This window comes from Papilio machaon, chromosome 12, assembly GCF_912999745.1.
Source record: "Papilio machaon chromosome 12, ilPapMach1.1, whole genome shotgun sequence".
Classification (NCBI taxonomy): domain Eukaryota; kingdom Metazoa; phylum Arthropoda; class Insecta; order Lepidoptera; family Papilionidae; genus Papilio; species Papilio machaon.
Genome location: NC_059997.1, coordinates 133,271 through 150,883, shown reverse-complemented (window position 1 = coordinate 150,883; position 17,613 = coordinate 133,271). Strand labels below are relative to the sequence as shown.

At 47.6% G+C, this 17,613-nt stretch overlaps 1 protein-coding gene across 1 annotated transcript; it reads right to left on the bottom strand.

The window, feature by feature from the left end:
* Nucleotides 1-1,541: 1,541 nt before the first annotated feature.
* LOC106718896 (unconventional myosin-XIX) lies at nt 1,542-16,230 on the bottom strand. The gene is made up of 13 exons (XM_045680245.1): nt 15,707-16,230; nt 8,189-8,493; nt 7,568-7,705; nt 7,207-7,372; nt 6,959-7,131; nt 6,516-6,715; nt 5,565-6,431; nt 5,207-5,408; nt 4,816-5,055; nt 4,255-4,557; nt 3,332-3,577; nt 3,006-3,188; nt 1,542-2,184 (listed from the first exon to the last, which is right to left on the bottom strand). The coding sequence occupies exons 1-13, from the start codon at nt 16,119-16,121 to the stop codon at nt 2,056-2,058; spliced, it is 3,567 nt and encodes a 1,188-aa protein (XP_045536201.1). The 5' UTR covers nt 16,122-16,230; the 3' UTR covers nt 1,542-2,055.
* Between the last annotated feature and the right edge of the window lie 1,383 nt (nt 16,231-17,613).

The following is a 17,613-nucleotide window of genomic DNA, read 5'->3' as shown; positions in this document are numbered from 1 at the left end:
ACATGAAAAAGATTTATATTAAGGAATGACTTTCTTTCATCCGTCAGAAGTTTGATATCTTGCTCAACAAACATTCTTGGATCATCTGTGCCCCCAATATTTAAAATATCGAATTTATTTGTACCGAAATATGAAGCGTTAATCTTGATAATGTTAATGTCGGCTTCATCTGCTTCGAATAACGAGATCGACTTCATCTATCAGAATTAATAAAATTTTGAAAGATCAAATGAAGACTAAATCGAGTTTCATTTAATGATCACTACGAAGCCATTGTCCTGTTTTCTCATGTTTAATTCACTTTGCACAATCCCGCAGTAGTTTGTACTATTTCAGTGCCGTGTACGTTACCGGGAAATGATAAAGTCCAGAAATGTTACAAGCGATGTCGTATTAAGCGGTATTTACTGTATGTTGAAGTGACGAGTGTCTGGAATTAAATAAAGTTGCCAAATTGTATGTAGTGTGCGAGCTGCGGCCGTCTTCTATGTAATTATTTAAATTAATAGTTGGATAGAGATCATAATATATCCGTCGTGGCCATGTCTTGACATTTGATCAATTAACTTTTTATATTTTTGCATCAATTGTCGCACTGAGCTTGTGTTCAGTTTTGCTCGGGAGAGCTGAGACCACTGAGTACTGAACACTGAGCATGACGCGGCGATCTAGCGATGAACTGCTGAAACCTGGATCTAGCCACGACATATTCAAGTTAATCGTTTTAATGTTTCAAAAATACAAGAAACTTATGTATTTATTCGATGCTTACAAATAAGAAAAGTTATATTGTAGAAATTGTTCTCTATATATTTGTTAAATTTGAATGTGCGTGATATATTTTATTAAGATTTGACAAACGGGCAATGGCAACTCTGTGCGACCGCCGCGCCGTCACCGCGCTGTCGCCGCGCTGTCGCCGCGCCGTCACCGCGCCGGTCGCCATCTCGCCGATGAGTTTTAACTTAATGCTTTTGTACTGAATTAATATCACAAATGTATTGTTATACCATCTTCTCTTGTAAAATGTTTAATATGCTTTTTTATAAATAATAAATTAAGAGGTCAATAGAATAAAGTAAAACTTAACTATACTGAGCGAGCGAGTTGTAGCGCCGCCGCGCACCGAGCGGCGCCGAGCTGCGTGCGGCTGCGGACTCTGCCCTTGCATTTCTTTTACATTCCAGAGGTGTTTAATGTATTTACTATTACAAATAAAATAATGAGTATTTTAAAATATAATCTTTATTTTGTACGTTACCCTAACTACATTATCGAGTCGTCGAGTGAGTAGGGCTTCAGACTCTGGTCGGCTGCGGCGCGAACTTACATCGCTCGACACACGCTCATACACACACACATACACACATGCACAAAATTATAGTTTACATAGAGTTCGTCCATAACAAGTATTGTATGAGGAAAACATAAATAATTGTGTAATAGAATTATTAACATAATCGTGACATACGTTTGTCTTTTCATGAATTAAGACGTTTAGTGTACAGCGAGCCGGAGCCGCTCATTCTATCTGTGGACTATTGAGGCGACACCCGCCGGTGCGGGATTAGCGGGACAAGCGGAGCGGCGGGCCGCGACTATAATGTATACATAATCAATATTGCATCAAACATCTATATCACTTTACAATAAACTTCCATTTCGTATCGTATTTTGAATAATTACATATCGAGAGGGGCGTTGTTGGAGAGAATAGTTTTGTCAGAAAACATGGAATTTATGGTTAACATACATACTTAGGAATAAAAATAACGCACAAGTCACCATAAAACAAGGCAGGTAAAGTCCATCGAAGCACTCGTGGCATTTTCAGATTGCCCACCGGGTTATAAATGTTTGTCTCACGATGCGGCTCGCCGAAGTGTCCTCCGACAGCGGCCGCGCTGTCCGTGTCCGTGGACCGTCGCCACGGTGACAATCCTATCCTGTCACTGTGACATCGATCACTGTGACGTCACATCTTTGATGTGAATATTTTGTAACGCAAAGTCGCAATAGCCTTCATTGTAAGAAAAGTTTGTCGTGTCAGAGAGGTCATGTGAGGGCGTGGGGTGCGGGGGGCGCCACGGGGGGTGCGGGGGGCGCGGCGGGCGGCGCGCGGGGTCGCAGCGCGCGCGGCGGCGCCAGCACGCTGTGCGGCACCGGCACCGTGCGCCCCAGTACCTGCGACACGACAACCGCACATTTCTCTTTGCTGCTTTACAGAACTTGGGCTATTTCAAATTATTTTATATAACAATGGTAGAGTCCCGGGAACATCGGGCGTGAATAAAAGTACAGAGCAGGGCGATATCCTCTTTTTGTACGTCCTGTGCTCTGGTCTCTCTATAAGTTACCTACTCATTAACAACATTCGAGATTTATTGAGGATGTGTATGGATCACTTCGGTATTTTACCGAAATCAGGCGGCCAAATTTTATCGCGGTCAGTTTAAACATTTGGTGGCATTTGCTCGCATGCAATACATATTAAACTGACACAAAATATATTTTCGTATGAACGAGTGTTGATGTTTTTATTCATTGTAATTTGAATGAGGGTAAAGTCACGGATTTTTCCAAACTTCCATTTCCTAAAATATCCATTTGATTTTATAAAAATGATATGCTTTGGAATTATTTTCATCTGAATAAGTAATTCATTGTCTGTCATGGCTCATGGCAAATAGTAAACGTCCCGGAAATCCGTCCTCCAGCTGAGCTGAGCTGAGCTTTTGATATTTCTAGAAAGAAATTACTATAGAATTCAAAAAGATCGAAATAAATAAATGTATAATTGTTCTTTCTACTTATTTTACAAAAACATTATAAATGGATAATTTTTAACGATTATCGAAGTTAAAGTAAAATGAACATACAAAATAAAGTAATGTACATATATTACAGATTCTTTTCGACACTTCGCGATTTGTAAATAAATCCGTGGCCTTAACCCTCGAGGCGATCTGCCCGCGAGTTGTAGGTGTGAGGTGTCGGGGTGTCACCTGCACGGCGACGTGTCCGCGGCGCGCGGCGCCCAGCGCCAGCACGGTGTCGCCGGCGCGCAGCCGCAACGCGCCGCTCTCGTCCGCCCAGTCCGCGGCCAGCACGCGCTGCTGCGGGTAGCCCAGCTTCACGCCGTTCGACACCGTGTACGCTCGCGACGGCGGCAGGGGAGGAGGCCGCTCCTACAACAACGTGTTTACTGCTTCCTTTCCTACGACCACAGCTCACTCTGCCGCGCACCATTCCGAACTGCGCAGTAGTTAACGTCGCGATTGGATTTTACCGTGTGAAACGTGGCTAGAAAATTAACATATTACGAACTCACTAGGTCGAGTCCAAAGAGCGAACAGGTGCGCTTGACGAGGGTGGCGTCGCACTTGTCAGGCGGGTCGGGCGGGTCGGGCAGGCCGGGCGGGTCGGGCGGCGGCGTGCCCGTGATCGGTGCGGGTCGCGGGCGCTGCGGCGGCGCGGGCGCGGCGGTGCGAGGCGCGCGGGCGCGGTGCCGCCGCCACGCCGCCTGGATGCACTCGGCCGCAGCTTGCCGCCGCGCGCGCCGCATTCGCTCCAGCACCTGAAGACATGACACACATATTCATATCTATTCTAGTCTAAAACTAAAAATCTTCTCGAAGTATGCAGACGAGCTATAGATAGATCTGGAGATCTGGACCGGGAGTGTGGGCGGCTTTTAATTGAGCGTCGCGCGTGCAAGTCGCAGTCACGATGCGGTCTCCTGCTGGGGCGTGTCGATCTTGTGCCACCAAAATGCAAACTTTATTCACCGCAAAAATGAGCCAGTCCACCTTTGCTCCGATTTTCCACTATCCAATCTACCGATTGTGTAGTTACCAGAAGAAAAATCATCGGCAAATCTTACCTGCGGGACATAAACTGTATATGCATTCTGAACGTGTGTTATAAACGTGTAAAATTTTGATGAGGTGAAAACAATATATTATGCGTTGTTTACACCGTACATGGCCTGTTCATTTAATAGAGGTCAGTGTCTGTAAGCAAGGTCACTCTCGTACGAGTATCAAATGCTATTTGGAAACTTCACCTTTTATAAAAAGTTGAAATGTCTGAACCGCTTCAAGGAGGCAGTGTTTCATCCGAGCTCGTCGTGTATGTTTGAAGATCAGAATTCGCAATTCTGCATGAAATCAATTTAAAGTGGCGGTGGAAACAAATATTCCGATACAATTGAAGCAATCGTTGTATGGCGTGTAGAATGTGTGTGTTCGTTACTTGTCGCATGCCCTCGCTGAGGAAGACGTGGCGCTTTCCGAGCGCCCAGCGCACGGCCGCCGGGGAGGAGGGCGCCGGCGGGGCGGCCGCCGCGGCCACTGCGCGGAGTACACGCGCGCACGCCGCGCCCGCCTCGCGCTCCACCGCCCCGCCCGCCGCGCCGCCCGCCGCGCCGCCCGCCGCGCACCGCTCGCCGCGCCGCCACAGCGCCCGGTAGCGCGCGCCGAATGCGCGGAACCGCATGCGGTGCGGGTACCCGTTGGCCATCAGCTGTACGGTCTCCAATATTTGCAGCGCCCGCACCTGTCGACGAGTTTAGGTGATCGTTTTACGGCCGCAAGTGGATAGCTTTGTATTTCTTCTTGTGATTTTTTTTATTGATGTGAAACATCTATAGGCTCACTTGTAAACTGAATTGTTGGCGTGGCGACGCTTGCCGTGGCGACGGGTCGCCACGCTTACTTTGGCGCTATTACTTGTACACACACGATGTTTCACATCTGCCAGGCGTCCCATGAGGGCTCACATTTTTTTTAAATTACAAACAAATAAAATCGTAACCTGGTTGGCGACGACGGCGCGCTCGAACAGCATGGGGGTCTCGGCGGCGTTGGCGCGCAGGCAGCGCACGAAGTGCGGCCGCGCGTGCACCAGCGTGCGCAACAAGTTGTCCAACCGCGTGTGGAAGTCCTGCGTGAGGGTGGAGGCGGGCGCTGCGGGCGCGGCGGGCCCCGCGGGCGCCAGCGCGGTGGGCGAGGCGCGGAACAGCGCGCCAGTCGCGCCGCCGCTCGCAGCCAGCGCCTGTGCGCACGATACTGCTCGATGAACAACTTTGTCCACATGTGTAATTATAGCCTAAAACGTCCCGAGGACATCACCGCGTGCATACGAAATTGTAGATCACAAACGCCGGATCGATCCTATTCATCGTGACGTCGGGCGGCGGACGCACCTTGAGCTCGGCGCCGAAGAGATGCGTGGCGAAGCCGAACTCGCAGCAGCGCGAGTCGAAGGCGGCGAGCAGGGCGTCGGGCACGCAGTCGCGGTTGGCGTCCAGGAACTCGGCCGCGTCGTACACCACCTCGCCGGCGTAGTGGCGCACGGCGAAGCGGCGCGCGTGCGGAGGCCGCGCCTCGCCCAGCCGCGGGTGTCCCCTGCGCATACACCACCCTCAGCTCTCGTCGGTCTGCATCTTACTTTTACCGAGGTCGTTATAGCGCCACCCGCACTCGACAAAATTTTTCATTATTAAAATTTTATTTATTTAAGAATGACAAAGTCGACGCCGTGTCCCGGGCGCGGTGACCGACCTGTGCGCGGTCCTGATCCTGGCGACGTAGTGCTCGGGCGAGCCGCGCGCGGCGCACTCGGCGTCGAGCGCGGCGAGCAGACCGGCGCGCAGCGAGGACACGAGGTCGATGCAGGGCACGTTATCGACGTACTCCACCTCGAGCGCGCCCGCCACGCCCTCCTCGCGGCACGACTCCGCCGACGACTTGAACACGTGCGTGTTGTAGAAGTGCTGCATGGTCTCCGCGCAAAGATTGGCGCACAGGTGCTCCAGCCGGCTGGGCGCGGCATCCTCGAACCCGAACATGTCCAGGATGCCGACGAAGCCGTCGGTCGCGTGTCGCACCGCGTCGTTGAGCGCCGCCATGCCTTGCGCGCCCGCACGCGACCGCCCGCCCGCAGTGGAGGCGCGCCGCGACGCCGCGTCCTGGTCTCGCACCGAGTCGTTCGAGTCCGAGGAGAGCGTGCCGAGCGTCGAGCCCAGTCGCTTGAGCGAGTTGGCGCGGCGCACGATGGTGGCCACGGTGCGGCAGTACAACGCCTTGGCGAGTGCGTCGCGCGCGCAGGCGGCGTGCGCAGGTCCGGCCGCGCCGCGCACCTGAGGGCGCGCGTGTCGCGGCGCCGTGCGCGACGCCAGCCCGCGTAGCAGCGCCGGTGCGGCGACGCCCAGCAGGGAGGCGGCGGCCGCCAGCTCGGCCTCGCCGGCGGGCTCGGCCGCGCCCTCTGCGCCCTCGCCGAACTGCACGTTGCCGAGCAGCAGCACCGCCGCAAGCACGCGCACCACGTCCAGGAACGGAATGCCGAGGATGCCGAGGCACGTTTTCCACGCGTGGAAGCGAGCAGCGTCCTCCGGCTCGGGCCTTCGATGTTGAGAGGATGCCAGATACCTGTAACGATATGACAACGATATGCTGTAGGCGGCGGTGAGGTGGCGGCGAGTCGGCGGGGAGGCGGGCGGGCGGACGGCGTACCGCAGGTCCTGCGCGGTGTAGCCGTCGAGGTGCAGCTGCAGGCGCTCGTCGGGCGCCAGACCAGCCAGCATTTGGTAGAAGATATGGTAGTTGCGCTCGCCGGGCGGCGGCCGCACGACGCGCGTCTGGTCCAGGAAGTAGCAGTGGATCTTGGTGCGATACAGTGCGCCGTCCGTCACCTGCACCTCGATGAAGTGCCCCTGCGGCAAGACACAATTTATGAACTTATGCCCCTGCGGAAACATGGAAGTGGAGGTAATTCCGCTTTTCGTATAATGACTGCATATCGGTGTCCAAATTTTAGTCTTATTCCCCTTTCTACTTTTTTTATAAGGAAAGAATATGTGTTTGTACAATAGTGCAATGTAAAGTGTAGAATTTGACATTTCTCTATTGACGACGGGCCACGGCCCGCGCGGCAGGGGTAGGGTTCGCGCACTTACGATGCGGCTGGAGTGGGAGTTGGCGAGCGTTCCGGCGGCGCCCAGCGAGCGCAGCACGGTGAAGGCGGCCGCGAGGTGCTTAAAGGCGTCGGTCTCGGGCCCGCCGCCCGCCACGTCGAATAACCGCCGCAGCAACACCATGGACGCGTACGTCTTGCCCGACCCCGACACGCCTGCGCATTTCACAGTGTTCATTGGGCATCCTAACACTGAGCATCTTAAGCGGCAACATTTTAGTGAGGTGTTACCGGAAAGTATGATGGCCTGCGGGCAGCCGGTGTCGGCCTGGTGGCGCACCGCGTCGTGCACCAGCCGGGCCAGCTCCGGGCGCTGCGCGCGCGCCGCTGCCGGCGTCAGCGCGTTAGAGGCGTCCGTGTACGCGTTCATGGCGACCAGGATCGGGCCCACGGACGTCTGGAAAAATACCATATAAAAATACTTTCATTTTCTGATCTTTTACTCTGACTGTACGATCGATGACTCGTCGGCATCCAGCTGCCTCATGCCGTTTGAATCGATGTTACAATCACTTCATATTTTAAAAGACTATCAAGGGTGGCCGGTGACGACCGATAGCAGCGCGGCGTATGTACATAACAATCCACTCACGTAAAACTTGTTCTGATAGAAGCGAGCCTGCAGCGCGCGCACCACTGCGTCCTCGGTGAGCGGCCCGCGCAGGTGGATGAGGTCGTCTGCCGCTGCCCCCGTCCCCGCCCCCGCCCCCGCCCCGCCGCGCCATCTGGTCTCCGCTGTTGGACATCATAGTTTTGTGACCAAGTCGGGAGTCTACTCGCGTCGCCATCTATAGTTTATTGCCTATTTTCACTCGGACCTTGTTTGATTTCCACTGGACCGACCTCGACTGACGGGAAGATTACAATTATGGAGGATGATTCTTAATAGACGGATCAAAAGCTTTGCATTGGAGGCGGGGGTTGGACCGCATTATCTATAATTTAAGCTCAAAGTATTTTCCGGAATTTTCATATTTAAAAAGATTTTTGTTTGAATTTCCCATAATATTATGTTTACAGCGGTAATTTAATTCTTAAATAAGCTTATTAATTGACATTGCGTACCTTTGTGCCTTTTTATATTAACACATATGAATAAACATCTATTGTAATTTTCACACAAAATATTTTATGGAATTCTAAAAAGCAAGACCGGATGATAATATTTATTGTAATTTATAAGATAATGAAAGAAGGTCTCACGAGGCGGCACCGGCGGCGGCTGCACGGAGGGATGCGCTGCGACCGGCGCCTGCGCAGCGTGCGGCGCTGGTGCTGGGGGTGCGGGGGGCGGCGGCGCAGGCGCGGGCGCGGGGGGCGGTGGCAGGAGCGGCGCGCGTGGCGGCACCGCGGGCTGCGCCCCGCCGCTCGCCCCGCCGCCCGGACTCGCCGCCCCGCCGCCCGCGCCGCCCGCGCCCACGCCGCCCACGTGCAGGTGGTTTCGGAGCGTCACCAGCTCCGAGCTGAGGCTCAGCAGCCGGCGCTGCAGGTGCACGGCCTCATTCGACGATGATGCGTCTGAGCACAAAATAATCACAGTTAAACCTTAGGCTGGCACGCGATGCACACGCGATCGAAGGCTCGGAGGCCGCCGCGACTCGCTCACCGGTCGACGAAGTCATAGACCTGCAACGCGCGTTATAAGATTTTTCGAAAGTCGACAGTGTACAGCGGCGCCCGCGCACCGCCCCTCACTGGCGCGCGGTGCACTCGCGGCCGCCGCGCCCGCGCGAGCGCGGCTGAGATGAGCGATGGGAGCGTGAAATTTCATTATTGCATATCGAAATGAGTAACGATGTTGCGCACGCGACGCGACGCGGAGCCATTGCGAGCTCTCGACGACACGGCGCGGGCATCACTGACGATAAGTAAATTGCGTTGCGATGACATTAAGCATACATTTTTGAACTTATTTCTACTTTTCACGACTACGACTGTTGCAGAAGCAATCGATAGATTTCGTATCTAATATTCGTCGTGAAATACGAGAAATGTAATTACGTTTATCAGCTCGCGTCGCTGTTATTTTGTGAATCTATCGATGAAGAAGACTCGAGGTATGCAGAATGAACACCTGATTACATTAAGGAAGAGTGTGGTGTGGGGGGAGGGAGGGAGGGGCAGACCGGTCTCAGCGCGGCGAGGGGGCGGCGGGCGGTGGCGTGCGGAGTGCGGCGCGGACCTGCACCTTACGCCCCGCGCCTTACAGAACAACTAACTTCGACTGTAATTTGGGACGAGGGATCGCGTCAAAAACCTTTTTATTGGTGTGCGACCGAAGGACACAGGACTTCCCCCCTCCTCACCGTGCTACGCGTCCGATAGTATCTTCAAATATTTTTGAGCGTGCTTTATCCGCGAGCAATACGACTTCAGAGGCATTCTATAATCGATTTGCTTTGAAGTGCAAGATATCATCAGTTAAGTACTCAAACATCAAAACACTGACTCGACCACAGCACTGTCTCGACCCAGTAACATTTTGCTGTCTCGCTACTCTACTCGGTAGGTGTAATTAGGCTATAATCGACGGTTCGACCAACCAGAGTGTACATATACATATATATGTGTGTATATACACGCACACATAGGCGCAGTGCCAATGAAATGGACTAAACAAGCTAAAGCACATACTGCTAGAAGCTAATGAAAAGCTCCGTAACTGCGACAACCCATCACAAAATAATACTTGACTATGTTAATGTTAGATAGGTGAAGCAATGAGCCTGAGGGACACACCGGACATGTAGCTCCCATTTCAGATAATATGAAGGGTTTTTCCCGAATAAAAAAACAAATACGCGAGCAAGTCATGCGGAGACCAGAGATAATGGTGGCCATCATCTCTGAAAAAAAATTAGTGAGTTTGTCAAGACAAAAAGTTATCAAGTGCTCACTACGTTGATGTCGTCGTCCTCAATATTAGTATGTTTTAACACATTAAATAGCTGTACACATAATATAATACATGTATAGATAGCTATGGTGTGCATTTCATTTTCAAAAGGCGCGGGGCGGGCGTGGTGGAATGTCGCCGAGTCAGCGCGCCGAGCGCCTCTCGCGGCCCAAACAGGAACCGATCGACTTGTTATTTCATAACAATGATGTGTCCTTACCTTTTATTTCCTATTATAAACGGACTTTCACTAAAATAAATTTCTCATCAATTGCAGAATGCACTTTTGTAGGTAAATATAGTATTTTCATGATAAGTAGCTGTATATATCTAGAATAAGAAGTACCAACCAACACAAATGTACATACGCCCTTCGTCCTCGGTGGCCTTAAGTACAACACTACTCATACATCTAATTTTGTTAAACGTGTAGAAAATAAATTAAATCAAAAGTAATTATAACAGTTGATTTTAAAGTATAATAAATGCGTTTCTATTGAAAGTCTGAGTAATCAGCGGCAAGACTAACTCCATGTATAGCGGCCATATTGATTTTGGTTGAATCGTGAATGGTCTATGGTTTAGAATTTTTATTAGAGTCTGGTATATTACGGTGTTAATAAAATAATATTAAAATTGTATTTATCGAGATTTACGATCGAGTTGTAAATAATTACCGAATTGTGAATGTTGGACAATGATCGAAATAAACTAAGATCACATAACTTTCGGATTTTTATCATAATCATAACTAGTTGGTAAATTTTAGAATAACTGAGAAATAATACATGCGCAGGCGCGTTACGCTTTAATGTAAAACTTGTCACGAGCAAGTTGAAGCATGCGCGACACGTGCTGTGTGATGGGCGGCAGCAAAAACGCGTCATTGCACCGGCCGCAAGAAACTCATCAAATGGCAGTTAGTGCCTTATAAAAGACGCGTCTCCATCAGATGGCAAGCTGCGCGCCTCTAGCTAAGTGCCTTTGGCACTATAAAGCGTGCGACGCGTGGGCCGTCGCGGCGGGCTAACCCGCCAACCCACCATCGCGCGCAACAACCTCGAGGTAATTTCACATAACTTCATAAAGTTGTCCTCATTGTACAACTACGCGCGATCTAATTCCGAAGTGTTATTACTAAGCTTCCGAGAAAAGCACAGGTAGAGTTGTGATTGTAATTTTTGAAGTAAGAGCGTAAGGATTTATGTTATTTCTGTAACACATTGCTATACCTCGCAGGCTACGACCCACTTTAATACATATCCAATATTAGCCAAAATATTTTCTAACACGACTACTAGAAATAACATAGGTATGTGGCCCTGCAGCCGCGTCGATGCCGGAAGGCGGTACCAGGATACTCATGCGCGGTGCGGCGGGAGCGTGACGACAAGAAGAAAAATGTTGTGAAACTGTCGAACGAAAAAACTCACATCAAAATTCATTTGCTTTTTTGGCACAGCTCGAACTTTTGTGATGTAAAGTAGACCGCTATAGTAAAAATCAGCAAAAAAAGTCTGAAAATGCCTTAAACAAGCGGAAGGCAAATAAAATTGATAGATTTAGTTAGTACAAGTGGGCCCTCACCCACTTGTACTAACATAAATGTAAGAGTGACTCGGCGGCGGATGTAGCGAATAATGGTGGCAAAATTGCATCGCATAAAATGTATACAATTATTCAGCGATTGCCTGCAGCTTCACTTGTATCTTTTAATAATATATGTTTTTAAAAATAGTTGTTGACATGTTTCAAGAGTTGTTAAGGTTATTGCTCACATATGAACTCCGCGTCCACTCGGCACCGACTTGCCTCGCGATCGGCTCCAGGCCCTGTGTATACTCGCAGTCGCTCCGCCGTCAATAAATGAATGCACCGCCAGCGTTAATGCCGCGGCAGACAATGTTCCGATCTGTCGGTTGCGTGTCACTAACGAAACTAAAAGTTCTTTTTGTCGTATTAACTCAAAATAATTATAATTTTCAAAATATTCACTATAATTCCAACACCAAAATTAATTACATAAATTTACTTCTGCCAGAAATTTTTTAAAAATTCCAATCAATGTCATAAGCATGTTATTAAGTCTTAAGCGGGCGGGAAGGCGACGAAAACACTTTTTCTCGTAGAAACGAAACATCAATAACTCTGAATTATCACGGACAGACGACTGGAAAAAGAGGCCGCCGCGGTACTCGCAATTAAATAAATTAAACATACGAGTAGTGCAAGTGGCCGTAAGAAGCAGACAAGCGCTGCGACAACGTTTCTTACGAAGACGGTATGTAATTGCAATTAAAAAGCGCGCGAGCTCTGACTTGCTCATGTCTCTATCCTGCCTTGCAATCGGCGCGGCGCAAGCTCGCCGTCGAATGACGAGGTTCATAGTTCAACATCATAAAGCTGTCGAAAACTTCGCATAATATTATATTAACAGTGTCTATGTTCTTTCCTATTCTCTTAATTAACAATACCTATATAAACCTTAATTTACAATGGAAGGCGAGGTGTGTAACTATTGACGGCGAGGCGACCGCGAGTGTCCGCCACGCCGCGCTAGGCCGAGCGCGAGGCAAGGAGGAAATAAGTGCGCAAAAACCTTTATTTTGTCACAAAAAACAATAAAATGTGAACTATTTGAATATAAACTGATCCTTCTTTCAACTAACAAATTTATTTATTTTGAATCAAAAAGATTCAAACAATAAGTTGTCCAATAATAATAAATTCGTGTCGCTTTTTATGTAGCTTGCTGCTTTGGGGCAGCGCGAGAAGAGACCTGATTATATTATAATTTTTGAAACACTTCACAGGCGTACATATTCTTAAAGAGAATAACTTTAGTTATATTTTGAAGAAGGTTTGGTTACAATTCGTCATCTATATATATAAAAGAAAGTTGTGTTAGTTACACCATTTATAACTCAAGAACGGCTGAATCGATTTGACTGAAAATTGGTGGGCAGGTAGCTTAGAACCAGGAATAGGACATAGGATAATTTTTACCCCGTTTTCTATTTTTTTTTATTCCGCGCGGACGGAGTCGCGGGTAAAAGCTAGTTTTATATAAATTTTATACGCTTTAGAACATGGCACCACATAAAATGCATTATAGGCGTTATTGCTTTTATTTTTCTGAAAAAGCTAAAATTTCACACTATCAGCAAATAAGATACGGACTGTTTAAAACACTGTGTTGTAGTTTTACAAACGGTTCAGGAGTTAATTTGCTCAGTTTTAAAACTAAAAATTTCAAACTTGATGATGAGGAACCCCCGGGTAGGCCGTACACCGCAAAAGTAGATCATAATGAAATAAAAATAGAGAATAACCTACACGTTCACGAACATACTGTTAAGCTTTGCAAAGTAAACCGTCTTGATATATGGTTCCGCACAACAGACGGTGCAAAATCTGTTGGATCGCATCCCCATTCGCGACTTTCTTTATATACGCGATATCCGAAAAATGCACAATTTTTAATAATGTCTAATGTAAAAGGTCTTTGGAAAAGTCTGATGAACTACCTTTATTAAAAAAATGTCCAAAAAAACGGTCTTCATTTGAAGAAGGAAATTCTGTGTCTGGTGGCATTGCAAAAAAATATCTTCTGACAAGTATTACTCCTAACTAGATAAATTGAACACTGCAACCGTACAAAAGTCCAGAAACAATGAATCCGAAAGACATCATATTTCAATAGGATGTTGTCCGATCTCATGTGTCTTTGATAGCTGGATAATTTTTTTTTGAGTTTGGGATGTTTTACCCCATCCACTGTTTTCGACTTCTATAAAATACCAGTAATAAATTCAAAAATAAGTTTTTTTAAGATACTCGTAGTTCATAAATTATTTATAATAAAAGGAAAAAAAATATTTTACATCGCTAGAATGAGGTATGAAAAATTTGACAGATGACAGCCCACTCTTGACGCTAGCGCCATTTACTTAGTTCTTTCGTTTTTTCCCTCCATTTTCAAAGTAATAATTATAAAAAAGTGTGAGCAAATGTTCTACGATATGTCAATACAGTGACATGTCTCGGCGCGTGTCAAACTTCACAAGTGAGATAGAACCGATGCGTTTGAGCAGAAAAGTTTCATTCATGATGTCCGGTATTTATATTCTTAAATGTTAAAAGGTTAAATTCTAATTTTCTACTAGCGCCTTAAAAACGATTTTAAATCGTTTTAAAAATATAACACATTATTCTTTTTACGAAGAAAGTATTACGGGTTCTATTCGCCACTGCCGGAATATACCTGCGTCCCCCCCCACCCCGCATCGCGCCCCCCCCCCCCCCCGCCTCCCGATATGAAGAATTCCATTCTATGTATTGTTTATATGCCACGGAAAATATTCATCAGTATATCGCCTTATCCCTAATTAGAAAGGGAATAGTACTACGATATGTGTTAACTAAACTAGGCAATGTACAAAGTTAGGAGTAACTATACTTTCAGTCAGTCATTACACGGAACCTAATGAGAAGAATCAAATAAAAAAATCATCAAGATTGGTTCAACGAGACATTAAGTTGTGACGTGGACACGTCGTTTTACCGATTACATTGTACCTAGTTACAGTTGATATAACATTTTAAGTAAAAACTATTTCTCGCTATTTTCTAAGACCACCGAAATGAAGGAGGCGCACCTTAAAATACATACGATACATTTAGGTACAGACTGTGTTATTTAGTTTTACTACGAAACAGGTGGAGATGTAATGATGGTACACAATCCGCGAAGATTTCGAAACGTGTTGGTACCTACATGTTTGTGTGAATGAGAATGTACGAGCTGCTAAAACAAAATTGGCATAAAGCTGCTCGACCAGAGTACACAACACGGCGCTATACAAGCCCACTGAGAGAACCCTAGTGTATGTTATATTGTATGTTACTCTACTATTCCTACCTACTCTACTCGTTTTTGGTTTCTTACTCAAAATGTAATGTAACCGAATTACTTTGCATAGCGGTACCTAACTCAATCTTTATCCACAACAAACATCAATGGACAATCAAAACATCAATGTCGAAGGACAATTTAAATCCACAGATTATAAGAACATAAACCTCAACTGACTAGCCGCAAGGTGCAGCTGTGTGCAGCTTGCGCAGCGGGGACAGCGCGGCACTCTCTATGCTTACAAAGCCTGACTGCGGCTTGCCCTGCTAAATTCTAGAGCTTTTCTACTAGCCCGTCGCTTTCGTGTCGTCAAGTAGAATGAACGATTTAAACATTTTTGGGCGTGCCTATGTTTATGCGAAAAAAATGTCTATTTCTGCTTATACAAAAATATATGCATGTCTAAAAAGGAAGAAGTTTAACTAAAATTTGACCAAAAATAGTTTGTAAGTAACTTAAAGTTTTTTATTTTGAGAAGCAGTCAAACAAGTTGCGGTCGGTGCGTCACGATCTAATAGATAGTGCAGCGCGAGCGCTGGGGCAGGCGGCGGGAGGCGGGCGGCGGGCAGCGCGCGGCGGGGGAGGCGCCCCGGGCCTGAGCCTCTCTACCGACCTCGGAATGCTCAATCTGTATAATATGCTGCTCCATACTTATATAGTTATATAACGAGCTATAAACAAATACTCGGAGTCCGGACAAATACGGAGTCTGTAACTTTCATATTTTCGGAGAACACAATACAGCTGTCCGCTGCGCACTCCGTACCTACCTGCTTCCACCGCGAGCGCCGGCGCTCATTGTGGCCCGCTTGAGTTCACACGTCAAAAATGTAAAGGTTTCGGTGCGCCGATAAAAACATAAGTAAGTACGTGACAACAACGACAAAGGCCGCAGCGCGAGCCGACGGCGCGCCGCTCACCTTGCAGCTTCTTTTCCGTCTCCCAGAACTTTTGCAGCTCAGTGAAGTACTTGTCGAGAATGAACACCTTGGACAGGCCGAGCGTGGCCATGGCGGCCGGCCCGCTCGCATCACACACCGCGGCCGCGCCGCACCAAACCGATAGCACCGACCACTCTCGCGCGCGGTCTCTCGCGTACTGTACTGTACCCGTGCCCTGTCCGCCCCCTCTCCGCTCCCCGCGTACCGATACCGAACTCCTCGCGCCCGTAGTCCCATTCGTGACGTCAGGGGCCCGGGATACTTCCACTACCGAGTCACCTGGACCGGAGCTCGGGACAGGTTGACAAAACCTTAAACGTCTAGTACGAGACGAAAATACAATAGTAGTCCTATAATTGTCCGTAGTTGGTACACGGAAAATGCTGTCACTCATGCATTCTAGTGTCTTAACTTGCACCGTGCTACGAATGAATATATTATACTTTAGAGGAAAAACGCGTGTGGAATGTTACTTGCGGTTCCCTTACGTTTAGACAGGTAACTTTTGAGAGGCGACGCTAAAGGTTCATTTCATGCGTTTAAGCGGATAATGTTGGAGGGCGCGGTGGGCGCGGCGCGGCAGGTTGGAGCGCGAGGCGCGGGGGGAAACAGGTTTGTTTGTTTGTAAGCTCGCCGAAAGCTATGCCCGTCCCGCCCCGCACCGCCCGCGGCCCCCGCTTAATGCCTCGCACCGTTACCGGCTGGTACAAACTCGAATAGTTAATTGGATCGGCTTCTATTAAAATTATGAATCATTTGATGAAGAAACGAAGAACTTTTTTGTTCAGACGTAGCATGTCAGTGGCGTCGACGTCAAACTGCGCGCGCTATTTGCGCGATTGCGCGCCCGCCACGCGGTAGCTGGTCGAAACAGCACGGGGACTGGTCAACGGCAGAACGTCAGCTAGCAATAGTCGTCTTCATATTGTACATTTCCTGACGGCCAGATCCACTAAGCCCGATAACATAGTAGTGTGTAGTGAGATCGCGGTACGGGCGCAGCGCTAGTCAGCCGTCAACACCAAGAGTGCCTTTCGTTACATCGTTGCTAAATCCGTATCTTTTAATTATTGTCAATCGCAAAGGGAGAAACTAACACGTATGAAATCAATAAACTTGTCTATCAGTGGTTGCCGCGCCAAGTGCAGCCGCGGCTGCTGCCGCCTGGCAAATATCTTATATTATTTGTTTTCGTAGTAACATGTATTTTCGTAAGAACTATGCTCGGGTGAACAAGAGATACATGTATTATATTAAGTTAACTATATGATAACATATTCCGTTATATCACAAAACAGTTGACAAACATGTCGCTCTTGCTTGTTTTTTGTCAGTTGACATAAAGATAATGTGATGATAGTGCGACGATGCTATCTGAGCCGCTGGCGAGGCGCTGCTAGTGCTATCATATAATATATAAAACCTAGTTAAGACATAAAAAAGAACATGAATTTAAAAAAAAATCAAGACACACACACTGACGGGTAATCAAAGCATTTGTTTGGGAATACTTACTTGTGAACATATGACTGGGGCAGAAAAGTTCTAGAGTGGCGGCCAGGTATAAGTCGACGTAGCGTAGATGCCTCCTGCAAGATTGACCGATGACCTGGTCAAGGTTGCGGGAGTGTAGTTAAATTATAAAGGAACTTCTGTTTAAGTTCTTTTTTATTCTATTTTATTAAATTCAATATAAAAGGTGTTGTAATAAATAATATAGGCTCTTGAAGAATATTATAAACAAATGAGGATGTATGGTAAGTTTGTAAGAATGAACTAAAAATATTACAGTGAATAAAGCATGATCAATTTTATTGTGATTACTTTTAAAATATGATTTATTTGTATACCTACTGAGTGAAAATAACTTAAGTATTACCTCAATC